Here is a 13473-nt window from a genome sequence, read left to right as displayed (position 1 = left end):
ATCATCATGGTCTATGTGGCATTCCCAGAGCTATTTAAAATTCAAGACAAATTAAGGCAAACTGGTACTATATCTGTACTTTTCTATATCCAATAGAAAGTTCTTGTTATTACTTACATTTGGGGTCTTTAGACAAGATCTAAATTGTGACCTTTCTTCCAAAAGAACTTCTCCCAGATTGAGCTCTGTTCCAAAGATGCAACTCTTTCTACCATATCAAACCAACATGAGGTTTGGTACCTCAATGTTCAATAAGCACAAATTATAGTACTAACTGGGGCAATTGCTAAAGAATATCTTACTAACTTTGAGTTCAGAACAGTATCATCTACTACACAATTAAATGCACATACTTTAAAATAGTCTAATATAATTTGTACTAAATTTTTAAAAAGTTGTACGGAGTTCTGAAATCTGGACAAATCTTGTAATTTCAGTATGAATGTGGCTCACCTCGTCTTACCCTTTCATTACACATCAGTTTGTTCAACATGCAAGCTAGCTAAAGCAAAATTCATCAAGAGAATAAAACATAGTTCAATTAGATTCGCCTTTCAAATTTAAAACAAATGACAGCATAATCTAGCACAGAACCCAGGGCATGCAACTCCTAGTTCTATGCCTGGTTTGCCACAGACTTGCTGTGTGGCCTTGGATAAATCACTTAATCTCCCTCTCTATTTTCTCATCTGTAAAATAGGGATAATTATATACTGTGTTCTCTTTTTGAGAGAAGGACCATTAGGATTAATTAGCTAATATATAATATCTGTGCTATTATATAAATTGACCTTAAGGTTTTGCACTCCTACTTGGTTCTTTTCACCACATAATTTTGCCAATCAGTAGCATCCGAAGCTTAAAATTCATGCCTCTAGCTTGCTGAAAAAGCAGAAATAAATTTTCAAGAAATTGTTGTGATTGCCCCCTCTTTTCCAACTGTAATTCCCACAAAATAAATCATCAACATTTTTAAAAAATTGAGCAGCACTATTCATTTCTAATAGAAATTGCTAGGTAATACTTACAGTATACAGTGTCATACATGAATGATACTTTATAACCACATAGTGTACTTGAACATAATCTGCAGCGGAATAGCTCACAACATAATATGGACAGATGGAAAACAAACAAAAAGGAGAAGTACAAGGTAGGCAGTTTGCAGAATCTTAGACAATTAAGGGAAGGCTGAGTGAAAAGTGGGTTTCAAGCCGAGATTTTGGAGTGTAGAATGGTTGCCACACTGGAGGATGTTTGTTCTAAGCATAGAGAGCAGCATGATAAAAAGTCAGACTTTCAAAGGTCAAAAAATTAAAACTCAGTATCTGCTATGAAAATATAACATAACACTCTGCACAAGGATCATTTTGATACTATGTACTGTCAACAAAACAGGGCTATTTACCATAAAAGGGGAAATATAACAATCACTGGAAAAAGCAATTGATCTGCAATCAATTATTTTCTATAATTTACGGTGGGCTTTGTTTTTCTAAATGTTTGTTACCTTTGCATGATCAATGCGACTAGAAAGTTCTTTAGATGCAAATCCACCAAAAATGAGGCTATGTATGGCTCCTATTCTTGCGCATGCCAGCATGGTATACATTGTCTGTGGAATCATGGGCATGTAGATGACAACACAATCTCCTTTCTTCACACCGTATTTCACCATAACATCAGCTAACTTGGAGACCTGTATAGGCAAAATTTTCAGGTTAATGATAAAGAGATGTATAAAGCAAGCACCTCAATAAACAGATTAATTGCTTTTCCAGTTTAGGTGGCATCTCACAAAAAGGAACACAGTCAATATTAGACAATAATTGGACAACATACTTGACCATTTTATCATTGATCTTGCCATGAATCACTGGTACAGATTACTTAAAAATTAATGCTGCTTTTCACTTTAAGCCACAGGAATGCTACATAAAATTAAAGATCCAATACAAGGTCAATGAATTTAGTCCAGATGAGAAAAAAAAAATAGAGAATGCAGCAGCATCTTCTGTAAAGATGAAAAAACTGATCAAAAATATTGGCATTAGTGGCTTTACAAAGTACAGCAAAGAAAAAAAACTAAGAGAAAAGATTTTTCAAATATTCGAGTGATTTCATTTTAATTAGCTACTCATATTGCTGTTACAATTAACTAAAAAAATTCTATGTGAGACATACAAAATAAGACCATGTTTGGAGGCCAGGTTTATTTTACTAAACTAAACTAATATGAAAAAAGCCAGGAAAGTATTGTTCATAATTGTTCATAATCCAAGTTTCATTAAAACGTAGCAAAGTGGGGGCACAAGTCAATAGAGAAGATGCCAAATATTTTCCCAATATTCTGTATTCTCTAATTTCTAAATCCTTTGGATAAGAGTTCTTCCACATTGTGTCTGTCCCAACATCCTGGTGATCCATTTAATTTCAGAGATCACTTTTTCCTCCCACCTCCAGATTATTTAGACATGTAGACAGGTTTAACAGACCGAGCATCAGACTGAAAGTCAGGCACTCCTGAAATTTAATTCTGACCCTGCCAGTGACTTGTACGTTCATGAGCAAATTATTTACCCTCGTGAGGCACGTAGTTAGTACTGAGAGGTTATAGTAAGGATTTATTAATGTTTACACAATTCTTTGTACAGTATAAAAGAAACCACTAAGTGTTAGGGATTCATTATCCACAGCTACAAGGTCGCTGAGGATAATTCATATAATATGCTAACCAGAAACAGGTAGGCATCTTTTCTTGGTTTATTGTTTTTTAATTATTTTTGGGGGGTTAACTTTAGTGCTTAACTTGAAATAAATGTCTCCATCATTCTAGATATAACTAATTCCACACCATTAATACACTGTGAAAATTGGAGATGCACTATTGAAGAGAAATGCTGTCGTTGGCACTCATAAATGTATGACAACTGGTAAGAACATAAGAATGGCCATATTTGGTCAGACCAATGGTCCATCTAACCCAGTATCTTGTTTTCCAACCACAGCCACTGCCAGATGCTTCAAAGAAACAGGGCAATTATCCAATGATCCATCTCCTGTCATCCAGTCCCAGCTTCCAGCAGTCAAGAGGTTTAGGGACAACCACAGCATGAGGATGAGTCCCCTAATCATTGTGGCTAATAACCATTGATGGAACTATCCTCCACGAACTGATCTAATTCTTTTTTTAAACCAGTTATATTTGCAGCCTTCACAATATCCCCTGCAATGAGTACTACAAGTTGACTATGTATTGTGTGAAGTACTTCCTTTTTGTTTGTTTTAAATCTGCTGCCTACTAATTTCATTAACTGATCCTTGGTTCTTGTGCCTTGCAAAGTGGTAAGCATCACTACCCTATTCACTTTCTCTACAGAATTCATGATTTTATAGATATCATATCCCCCCCCCCTCTTAATCATCTCTTTTCAATGTTGAACAGTCCCATCCTTTTTTAATCTCTCCTCACGGAAGCTGTTCCATACACCTAATCATTGTTGTTGCCCTTCTCTGTACCTTTTCCAATTCTAATATTTTTGAGATGGGGAGACGAGAACTGCCTGTAGTATTCAAGGTGTGCATGTACCATAGACTTATATGGAGGCCTTATAATATTTTCTGTCTTATCTATCCCTCTCCTAATGATTCCGAACACTGTGAGCTTTTTTGACCATTACCACACATTTTCAGGAGAACTACGCATGACGACTCCAAGATCTTTCTTGAGTGGTAACAGCTAATTTAGTTGTGATTATGTTTTCCAATGTGCATTATTTTGCATTTACCAACTCTGAATTTCACCTGCCATTTTGCTAGCCAAATAATCTGGTATTCACAGAAGATTTTAGGTGGGACTCTTGGGAAAAGTAATTATAGGTGGAGTTATCTAATACTTTCCATTATAAGACCACGTTTTTAGTTGCTTACAACTCTGCCAAACTGTAACTGTAAAACAGGGATAATACCACCAACTCATCTCACAGGGGTTTTGTGAAGATTAATCCTTGTAATCAATGCTTGAGAAGCACTCATTCTATGGGAATGAGCATAATAAAGCAGCCCAAGTGGTAATTAATGACATTTAATTAATAATTCTGTATTCAGTGCGCAGGTTAGGTGGTATGCAGTACAAAAATATGGGGCTACACACTGAATGAGGATAAAAAGAAATATCAACTAATTATCCAATTAGTAAGCAGGATGCATCCTGAACTAGGAGTTCTGTGCAAAATAAAGCTTGTGATCTTGTCATTAAAGACTATCATAATGCACACACAAGCTTAATTCCAGCATTTCCTACCTTTTGAATGCTTGACTTTTCAGCCTTAGAAGTCTTTCAACATAGGTTTTTATATGTAAAAAAAATTACAATCTAGACACTTCTGGACCTTTATTGAAGCATTGTAAAGCACAAACCTATGAGGAGGAGAAGGGGGCATGTCGTAGCAGGAATCCCACCATATTTGCCACATGTACCCAGTTATGTTTGGTCTGCACCCTCTGGAGAGATGACTGTCACTGAAGACAGTAGACTAGTACAGTACCTGTTTGCCTAAGCCATACTATGCTGGTCCCAGAGCTGTTGCACAGCAGCACAACTGTGAGAATACTCTTTGCACCCTCTCTCTCACCCCACCCCTCTCCCCCACAAACACAGCCACAGAAGCATTGTACTCGACTGTAGAAGCCTAGAAAAATGCAGAACACTATGGAGCAGGCTTATTTGGCTCTGAAGATTGATATGGCAATTCTGAAACATTCAAGCAATCACTCTGTTTAAAAGAAAAAAAATAACTGGATAAAATGACATTTTCATTTCTTTGTTAAAAGTTCTGAAGAAGTTTTCCCATATCCTTTTTATCTCAGATTTGTTTGATGCTTCATGCAGGGAAAGCTTAAATCGTAAGAATGAGCTCTCCAGTCCTAATCTGGATTCACTCTGAATATGAACACTGGACTATAACATATGGACCAATTCTGAAAGAACTCTTTGCAACTATGAAGCTCGTCATCTCTATTATGAATCTAATTTTAGAACTGTACTCATATCTATAAATATACTGATCTTTTAACCAATACTCACTCTCTTTTTTAATAAATTTTAGTTTAGTTAATAAGAATTGGCTGTAAGCACGTATTTGGGTAAGATCTGGAATATTCATTAACGTGGGAGGTAATGTGTCCAATCCTTTGGGATTGGTAGAAATTTCTTATACAATGAACAAGATGTTCAGTAATCCTCATCATATTTGACTTGGGCATCTGGATGGAGACCTAAGGCTGGGTTACTTTAAGGGAACTATGTTGTTGGCTTCTGGGTAACCAGAGAGGTATTATAAAAGCTGTTTTGTGCTGTCTTAGAAAATCTAAGTATTGGAATATCCACCAGCTTTGGGATTGTCTGCCCCATTCTTTGCAGTTTGCCCTAATTGAGTGACCTCAGTTGGCTCCCCAGGACTCTGGTCACACCCTCCTGGAAGTGGTGAAATAGTGCTGAAATACTGGGTTTTATCAAGATCCGCTGTGGGCACTGTGCTAGTTGCTCCTTTCTTGCGGGGGAGGGGGGAGGGGGAGGGAGGGGGCTGGGAAGGAAATTTTTTTCTCACTGCCAGATTGGCCAAGGCAAAGTGGGGGTTTTATGCCTTCCCCACAGTGGATTCTGGGGGGGCTTAGTGGGGTGAACATGAAACTGGAATTTGATGCAAGTAAATATGATGTTGCAACCCAGGGCAGATATCCAGAGCAGGTACATAGAGGAGGCACACGGTGATCAAATAAAATGGATTGGTAAAGGATTTAAAGGCAGTATTCTTTAAAGGAGCAGAAACAGGGAGGAGGGGTTGGGGGCTACTATGACTGGTATTCAGGGTCCTAATCCCCCTGAACCCTCATTTGAGTTGGGAGGGGAGAGATGGTGAGGTCACAGCAGCAAGTTGGCTAGGGGCCAGGATGGCTAAGCAGAAGGGCCCATGGAAGCCCCCGGCTATATACTGAAATGATTATGGAATTACCTGCACTATCAACTTATCTGTGGGGTACTCCCAAACATTTAAAAATAAAGTCCGGACCTAATTAAAACCACATCCAGTTTCTCCTATCCTTCTTCAGCCTTAGCCAGACAATGCAGTTTAGTTGATGTCCTAAAGATTAGGAAATAAAACCTGAACAGAAGCAGCAAGTTTTATATTTCTTCAAGGCATCACTCAATTTTTAACATCAAGACAGCGACACTATGAATAAGGCCAGTTTCTAGTGGCACTTTTATCTCTCCCTTATCTTTTTTTTTTTCTTCTTCCTATCAGTGCTTTAATACTGGGCAGATATTTTTGACTCAGCTTCTAACACTCATGAGATAAAACTTCTTGTCTTCATTTCCTCATAATCTCTCCTCCATGTCCATCCCTCTCTCTTTTTTGATTCAAGACTCTCAATCTCAGTATAAAAATATTCAACTGTTTAATCCATTAATCTTTCCATAGCGAGGCTCTTACCAAATCTTTTTACTAGATACTAAAATCTTTAGTCTATGGTGCTGGCATCTGTCACTTTAATGACAAGTCACCTTCCAAAATAGGCTTTAAGGGGCTCCCACTGGTTATTACATCTTGCTACTGCTTGGCCGAGACTGAGCCACCCTGTTTCACCTTGTCTTGTTAGTTGAAGCTCGTCTGCATCACACCAGTGCTGGTATTGCTTGTACTCCTCTTTTCGTTTTGTGCTACCATTACAATAATAAAAAATGTCCACAAGCAGATCTTCTGCTGGTTTTGAGATTGCCTTATGTTTCCCACATTGCACAGCTTGCAGTGAAAGATGCTGTTAGAGCAAACAGTACACAGACATAAGTGCTGGAACTAGAGGTGCTGTCATACACCCTGGCTTGAAGTGGTTTCCATTAAATACAATGTTTACTGTTTGGTTCAATGGCTCTCATCACCCCCACTATAAAAATTGTTTTAGCACCCCTGTACATGGAATTGACTGCTGTTTTATGTGACTTTAAAACATAGGAAAAATAACCATCATGAAAAGGTCAGAAGATTACAAATGCTGAAGTACTTTTTTGCCAAGCCATTGCAAAATATGGGTTACCAACTGACTGCATTTGCAGTTCAATAAGTGCAATAAATTCTGTTTTTTGCTAACCACTACATTCCATGGGAGAATGTTATTGGTTTCTCTTCTGACTCCTAAATGTCATGATAGGAAAAAGTAACTGTTTTAAGTCGGATAAAACAGCAGTCAAGTTATATGAAAAAATTACCACTAACAGATAACATTCTTCAGGCGTTTGGACTGCTACATCTGCCTAAATAACTGCATTATGATGAAGATACAATTCTTAATCTACTGACATGATTTCCATCTGCAATGAAATCTGAGGGTGAAAAAACAAACAATTGTGTACGTGTGGAACCAGTATCAAGCAGGTTCTGAACTGCCTGATTTCCAGACAGGAGTAACAAAACTGAATGAGTATCAGAGGCGTAGCCGTGTTAGTCTGAATCTGTAAAAAGCAACAGAGAGTCCTGTGGCACCTTTAAGATTAACAGAAGTATTGGGAGCATAAGCTTTCGTGGGTAAGAACCTCACTTCTTCAGATGCAAGTAATGGAAATCTCCAGAGGCAGGTATAAATCAGTATGGAGACAATCTTTGTCTCCATACTGATTTATACCTGCCTCTGGAGAAGTGAGGTTCTTACCCACGGAAGCTTATGCTCCCAATACTTCTGTTAATCTTAAAGGTGCCACAGGACTCTCTGTTGCTTAAAACTAAACGAGTGGAGGGGCGGGGGAGGCAAGTCCTGGATCTTAACAAAATGGGGACACAAGAAAAGTGGTATCCAGCTCTTTTGAAATTGATTGCTACACTTCTGATTCTCCCTTATGATCAGGCTAGGGTGGAGCATGTAGTCTCCCTAATGCAGAGAGAAACCATTTTTGATCTAGAATGTGCAGCAAAGTCTTCTCTCTTTTACTTGTAACAAAAACAAATGTTCTTGCCTGCTATGAACTGAAACCTTTCCAACAGCTACCAGAAATTGCTAAATGCACAGCACTCCAGCAGATGTCGTCATCCCAATCGCTGTCATTGTAACGTTAAACTGAGATGAACAGCAACATGGGGATGATAACAGGTAGGATTTTTTAAAAGTTTTTGGTACAGCATTTTTGGATGCAGTAATATTGTTTTTGTAAAGAGCTCTGACCTGTTAGAAATTAAATAAGCCACTAGTGAGATTTATAAGCTGCCTATCTATAGAGAGATTTATGTTTGAAAAAAAAAAAAAAACAACAACATGATTTATATACCAAATCTCTTGATTTTTAAGACGAGAGGGTTAGTAACAATGCATAATGGGTCAAAATGGGTAAAGGATTTGTTTTCCATTATAAGTTTATTGTTAAAATATGGTCCTTTGTAAGAAATATAACAGGAGTAAAATACAATGTAAGATTAAACAAAAAAAATACAAAAAGATAGCATGCATAAAACAGAATATTTCAGGGAAATCAGGTATTATATAACCCCCAACTCAACAGCTTCAAAAGTCTTAGCAGTAGACTAAGTATTTTTATAAATTGTAGTGTATATTTATCTGACATTCTTTCCTTCACATGACAGAAGGGCATGAAAATGTGTAAATTAGAACACATGCATAAGCTGTACGGAATTCAAAGACAATATTTAGACAGGACTCAACTACAGGCAGCATTCCATGACCTGCTGACTTCAGAGTGAGTTTGGTTACATACTCGGGCTTTTAACTAGTGCTCCCTGTTGACTTGATTTGTTAGAAAGAGGAGAAAATGTGGGGAGAGGATGTTTAAGTTAATTTGTGCAGCTCTCTCTTCTTTACAATACTATTATTTATTACTATTGTTCTCTCCCAAAGCTATAATTAGACCTGGACAGAATACACAGCCACAAACCTAGGAAACTGAACATCAATTTCAGGTTCAAAAAAGGAAAGAGCTGCATTTCAAATGATTTTCAAAGTAAATTACTGCAAACGGGGTGCACTGGATGGGATTTACACAGGGATATTACATCATTAAGATAGCTATTTAAAAACAAATAAACAAGAGACATACTTTATCAATAAATGTTGAAGTACATGAATAGCTGAGTCACAACACTATAGTGTATGTTGGTTGAAAAATCTTGACAGTCAATCAATAAAAATGAAGGGTTTCTGTAGATCTCAATACAGGGTTAGAGAAGTGCTGTGATGTGTATCAATGTTTGCAACTACACGATTTTTCCTTTCCTAAAGCCAGTAACAGAAAACTCACAAACTGGACTATTTTAATGTGAGTACATTACACATTTGTAAACATATTCACACATTTCAGAACACTATACACAATTATGCTGTAAATACCTTTTTTCCATGGAACAATTTCACTACAACAGTAACCTGAATTGCATCTTGGACACTGCAATCATTAAGACAATGTGGGAGTCTCATTCTACCTCACTGAAGTTTACTTTAGAGTTCATCACAGCTGATAAAGATAACTGAACAAAACAAAATGGCTAAAACATAGTACTGGAACAAGAAATCCAGTTTGATTACCAATTGCTGTATAAAAATCTGCACATTAACTACAGTATTTATTAGTCAGACATTAGCATCCACACTGTCGAAGTATTTTCCTCACTTAAATAAATGTACCGTAATATTTAAAACCCTTACAATAGAGGTTTTTATCAGGAGCTGACTGGCCAAGGCAAGGATGCTATGCTATAAATATAGGCCACAGTGAACATGAATCCTCCCAAATATGGAACCTACCTTCAGATCCTCAACCAGCCTCTTTTCTAGGGTATAGGCAGCCTTTCCCCACTATCTGGTAAGCAGCCTGTATTTTTAACTAAGAGAGAATTCAAATTTGTTCCCAGCTAGGCAAAAAAATAGGTAATTTGCCAGACAGGTCAGGATCCTTTCAGCACTCCAAGCACTCAGAGGCCATCCATCTCAGGTTCAAACAAAACAAACAAGATTCTAAGAACATACACACCTTTTTAAAAACAGAAAGAACCCACTGCCATAGTACAATCTAGATATTACTCATACCTATGGTGATGAATCAGAGTTATGTCTGTAAACTTATAAATTCTGATTATATTGTGAAGGTGTTGTCAAGCTGTCCGGAGTGGCTCACGACTGTGATTGCCAACCTCATGGGAGATAGTCAAGAAGCAGGGCACAAACCCCAAATCAGTTGAGAGTTCTATACTTAGATCTCACCAACCAAGTAACAAGTGTGAACTCAAGAACTACGCAGCCTAACCATGGAATCATAGCCTTGGGTACTCCAATCTATCTTGCCATGGCAAACTTGCTTTTGTGATAGATGATCCCTTAACACAAAAATGTTCCGGTTATTCCCAGACCCAAAGGATCAGTCACTTACCCCATGTCAATTTCACCTTAGACCTCACACTAAAGACAACACTTGTAGACAATCCTATGATAAACTAGAGTTATTTACAAGGTTGAAGCAGATAAACATAGACACATAAATGGGTTACAGTCTTGGGTTTAAAAACAGTAATAGAAACTGCTGTAATATGCAAGCGCTATTTATTCTTTAGGGCTAATCCAAGCTAAGTAGCTTGGGGATCCCTTGCTTATGCTAAGAAATATTACCCCCTCCAAGTTTCAAGAAACATATTGATACAAAATCTTCAGGGTCAGAGATTTTTATTCCCTTTCCCCAGTGTTCAAACTGTGATGGGATGAGCGGTTGTGTCCATCCCCTCTTCATGGGACTGGGGGAGCAAGCAACAAAGTCTGAGGTTCCATAATGGTTTGTCCGGTGTCTATGGGCCTTCTGTTTTAGGCAGGAGATGACACCTCCAGTGGTAAACTAGCATTTCACACTTGTTAATGCTGCTCTCCTCCCTGTGGGGGTTTCCAGTTTCCTAGCAACCACTTTTATAGTTACAAAGCAAATACTTGCATATTACTTTATAACACATGAAACAGATACTATAAGTGAAATTAATGCATGCAGTAACTCACAAGGAGTTCATAAAATCCAAAACAAAAAACCTCTTTCTATAAATCTAATACCCATTTTAACAATACCAACACACAGGTAAGTCAGACTGGTTTCCAGCTATGCATTTGTCAGTGTTCAGTGAGGCCTAGAGTCCTTGGCATGAGCTGGCACCTGGTCTGCCAGTGTCACAGTTGTTTTATGAAAAACACCTGAGTCATGAGTGCTTATATATATACAGACCCACCGTTGCCGACAGGCCCTGTAGCTGGTATGCAGCAGACAGATACAATAAAAGGTGCTTAAGACAACGAGTCTATTGAGGTGCAAACATCTGGGACAATGAGTGAGCTGCCGCCTTAGAAATCCAGTTTAGCTGACTCCTCTGAAGGGAGGAGCACTGGAAACTTTCAGGAGCAGAACAAAAGAGCAGATCACCAGATGGTGTTTAAAAAAACAACCACACAGGAATACGGAGAACCAGACAGGAAGGGAAAGAATAGGGCAGGTGAGATCATGTCATAGGAGCTGGATAAAGGGCTCCAAGAGGGAGAGACCACCCATCACATAATCACCTGCATGAGGGGATCCCTAGCCCCCAGGATACAGTTGATCCCCAAGGATTTCCAAGGGAAGGGTGTGATAGAAAGGGATGTGTGTAACATTTACTGTTTTGTATAATCTCTTTTGCTTTCCATGATTAAGTATAAGAGAGCATAAAGGTGTTAGTGTGTGCAAAGTGTAATGCTTCACAACTAATGCATGCCCCAGAGACAGACTGTAAACCAGAACCTTCACACCTTTTGGGTGGAGTTCTGGGAAATTGAGGTGTTTAAGTACCAGCGAGTCTGTACAGCCGGCACTGTGCCATGGGCTAGGCAAGTGGAGAACAGATTCCAACTCTCAAAAGGGGGTGCCAGATAGAAGATCTGTACCCTAGAGTGCACTTAGAGACTCTGATATTAGGGCAATGGCTGAACACCATACAGGCTCCATGGATCCAGAGCAATAGAGCAGGGGTTCTCAAACTGGGGGTCGGGACCCCTCAGGGGGTCACAAGGTTATTACATGGGGAGTTGCGAGCTGTCAAACTCCACCCCAAGCCCCGCTTGCCTCCAGCATTTATAATGTTTATATATTTAACACCAAGTGTGTTTAATTTATTAGGGAGATCACACTCAGAGGCTTGCTGTGTGAAAGGGGTCGCCAATAAAAAAGTTTGAGACCAACTGCAATAGAGGCTTGTATTCCCCTCACAGCAGTCCAAGTGGATGACCAGGAGGAGGCCCTCACTAGGATCTGTGAAACCTACTAATAGAACTTGGAAGACAGATATTTTCTGCATATGTACAGCTCTCTGGCACCATACACATCTCCATGTGCATATGCCAGTTTTCACCAATTATTCATTGTTAACTGATTTACTAGGTAAACACATGAGAAAACCTTCACTTCCATGATGATCTAGAATTTGGTGGATGAGGCACATATTTTAGGAGTTCTGTCCTTTTAATATTTAAATTATAATTATGATGTTTTGTTGGTGTACTGGGTCAAGATATATGCTTTTCTTTTCACAAACTTATTGCTATCACTACTGGAAGAGTAGTTTTGTTGATGACAGTAAGTTACTTTAAAGAAATGTTTACCTATACCATTTTTCTTTTTCAAGATGGACTATGGAAGTGGGTGGGGGGGGGAAGAGAGAGAAAGAAAGATGTTGACAAAACAGGACAGCAGATGTTTTGCCTAAATAACCAGTGGAGAAGAGAAGCGAGAGAAACAATGCTCTATTGGGTACATTTAGTGAGGTTTATAAATCAGAATAGAACTCAACTAAAAGAATTAAATGCAGTTTGAAAGGCAAGATAATCATATGGCTATGTTATTTCTAATTCACACATTTCTGTAATATCTGCGTGTCACGAAATGTGACATTATTTCCTATCTGTTTGTAAAAAACAGGATTCTGTCAACCATACCTGTTCAAGAACTTCTTTGTAAGTGATAGCCTGTTTAGTGTTTGTTACAGGACTATCATAGATAATAGCAATCTTGTCTGCATGTCCACTCTCAACATGACGATCTACAGCATTATAACAAATATTCAGCTCTCCATCCACAAACCTAAAAGAGAAAAAGTACAGTGTTAGATAATCTTTCTAAACTAACTAGACTAATTTCTGGGGAGGAGAGATAACATTCAGTCAGACAACTGATGAAATACTGTCTTCAATTCAGAAGGCCCCTGCTGTTAGATTACTTACATTACCAACGTATGTCGGTATAACTAAGTTGCTCAGGGGTGTGGAAAATCCACACCATGAGCAACATAGTTATACTGACCTAACCCCCAGTGTAAACAGCATGCGTTGGTGGGAGAGCTTCTCCCATCAAAACAGCTTCCACTGCTCAGGGAGGTGAAGTATCTACGCCGATGGGAGAAGCTCTCCTGGTGG

The 13473-nt window shown here is 38.5% G+C and overlaps 1 protein-coding gene across 1 annotated transcript in view; it reads right to left on the bottom strand.

The window, feature by feature from the left end:
• ACSS3 (acyl-CoA synthetase short chain family member 3) overlaps positions 1–13473 on the bottom strand; it is a 118873-nt gene that overhangs the window by 86105 nt on the left and 19295 nt on the right. Inside the window, exons 2-3 of the mRNA XM_005279151.4 lie at positions 12997–13141; positions 1511–1699 (exon numbers count right to left, since the gene is read on the bottom strand). Coding sequence (XP_005279208.2) covers positions 1511–1699; positions 12997–13141 — 334 coding nt within the window. The remainder of the gene's footprint in view (positions 1–1510; positions 1700–12996; positions 13142–13473) is intronic.

Source organism: Chrysemys picta, chromosome 1 (genome assembly GCF_011386835.1).
Source record: "Chrysemys picta bellii isolate R12L10 chromosome 1, ASM1138683v2, whole genome shotgun sequence".
In the NCBI taxonomy this organism is placed as follows: domain Eukaryota; kingdom Metazoa; phylum Chordata; order Testudines; family Emydidae; genus Chrysemys; species Chrysemys picta.
This window is presented reverse-complemented; position numbering and strand designations above follow the sequence as displayed.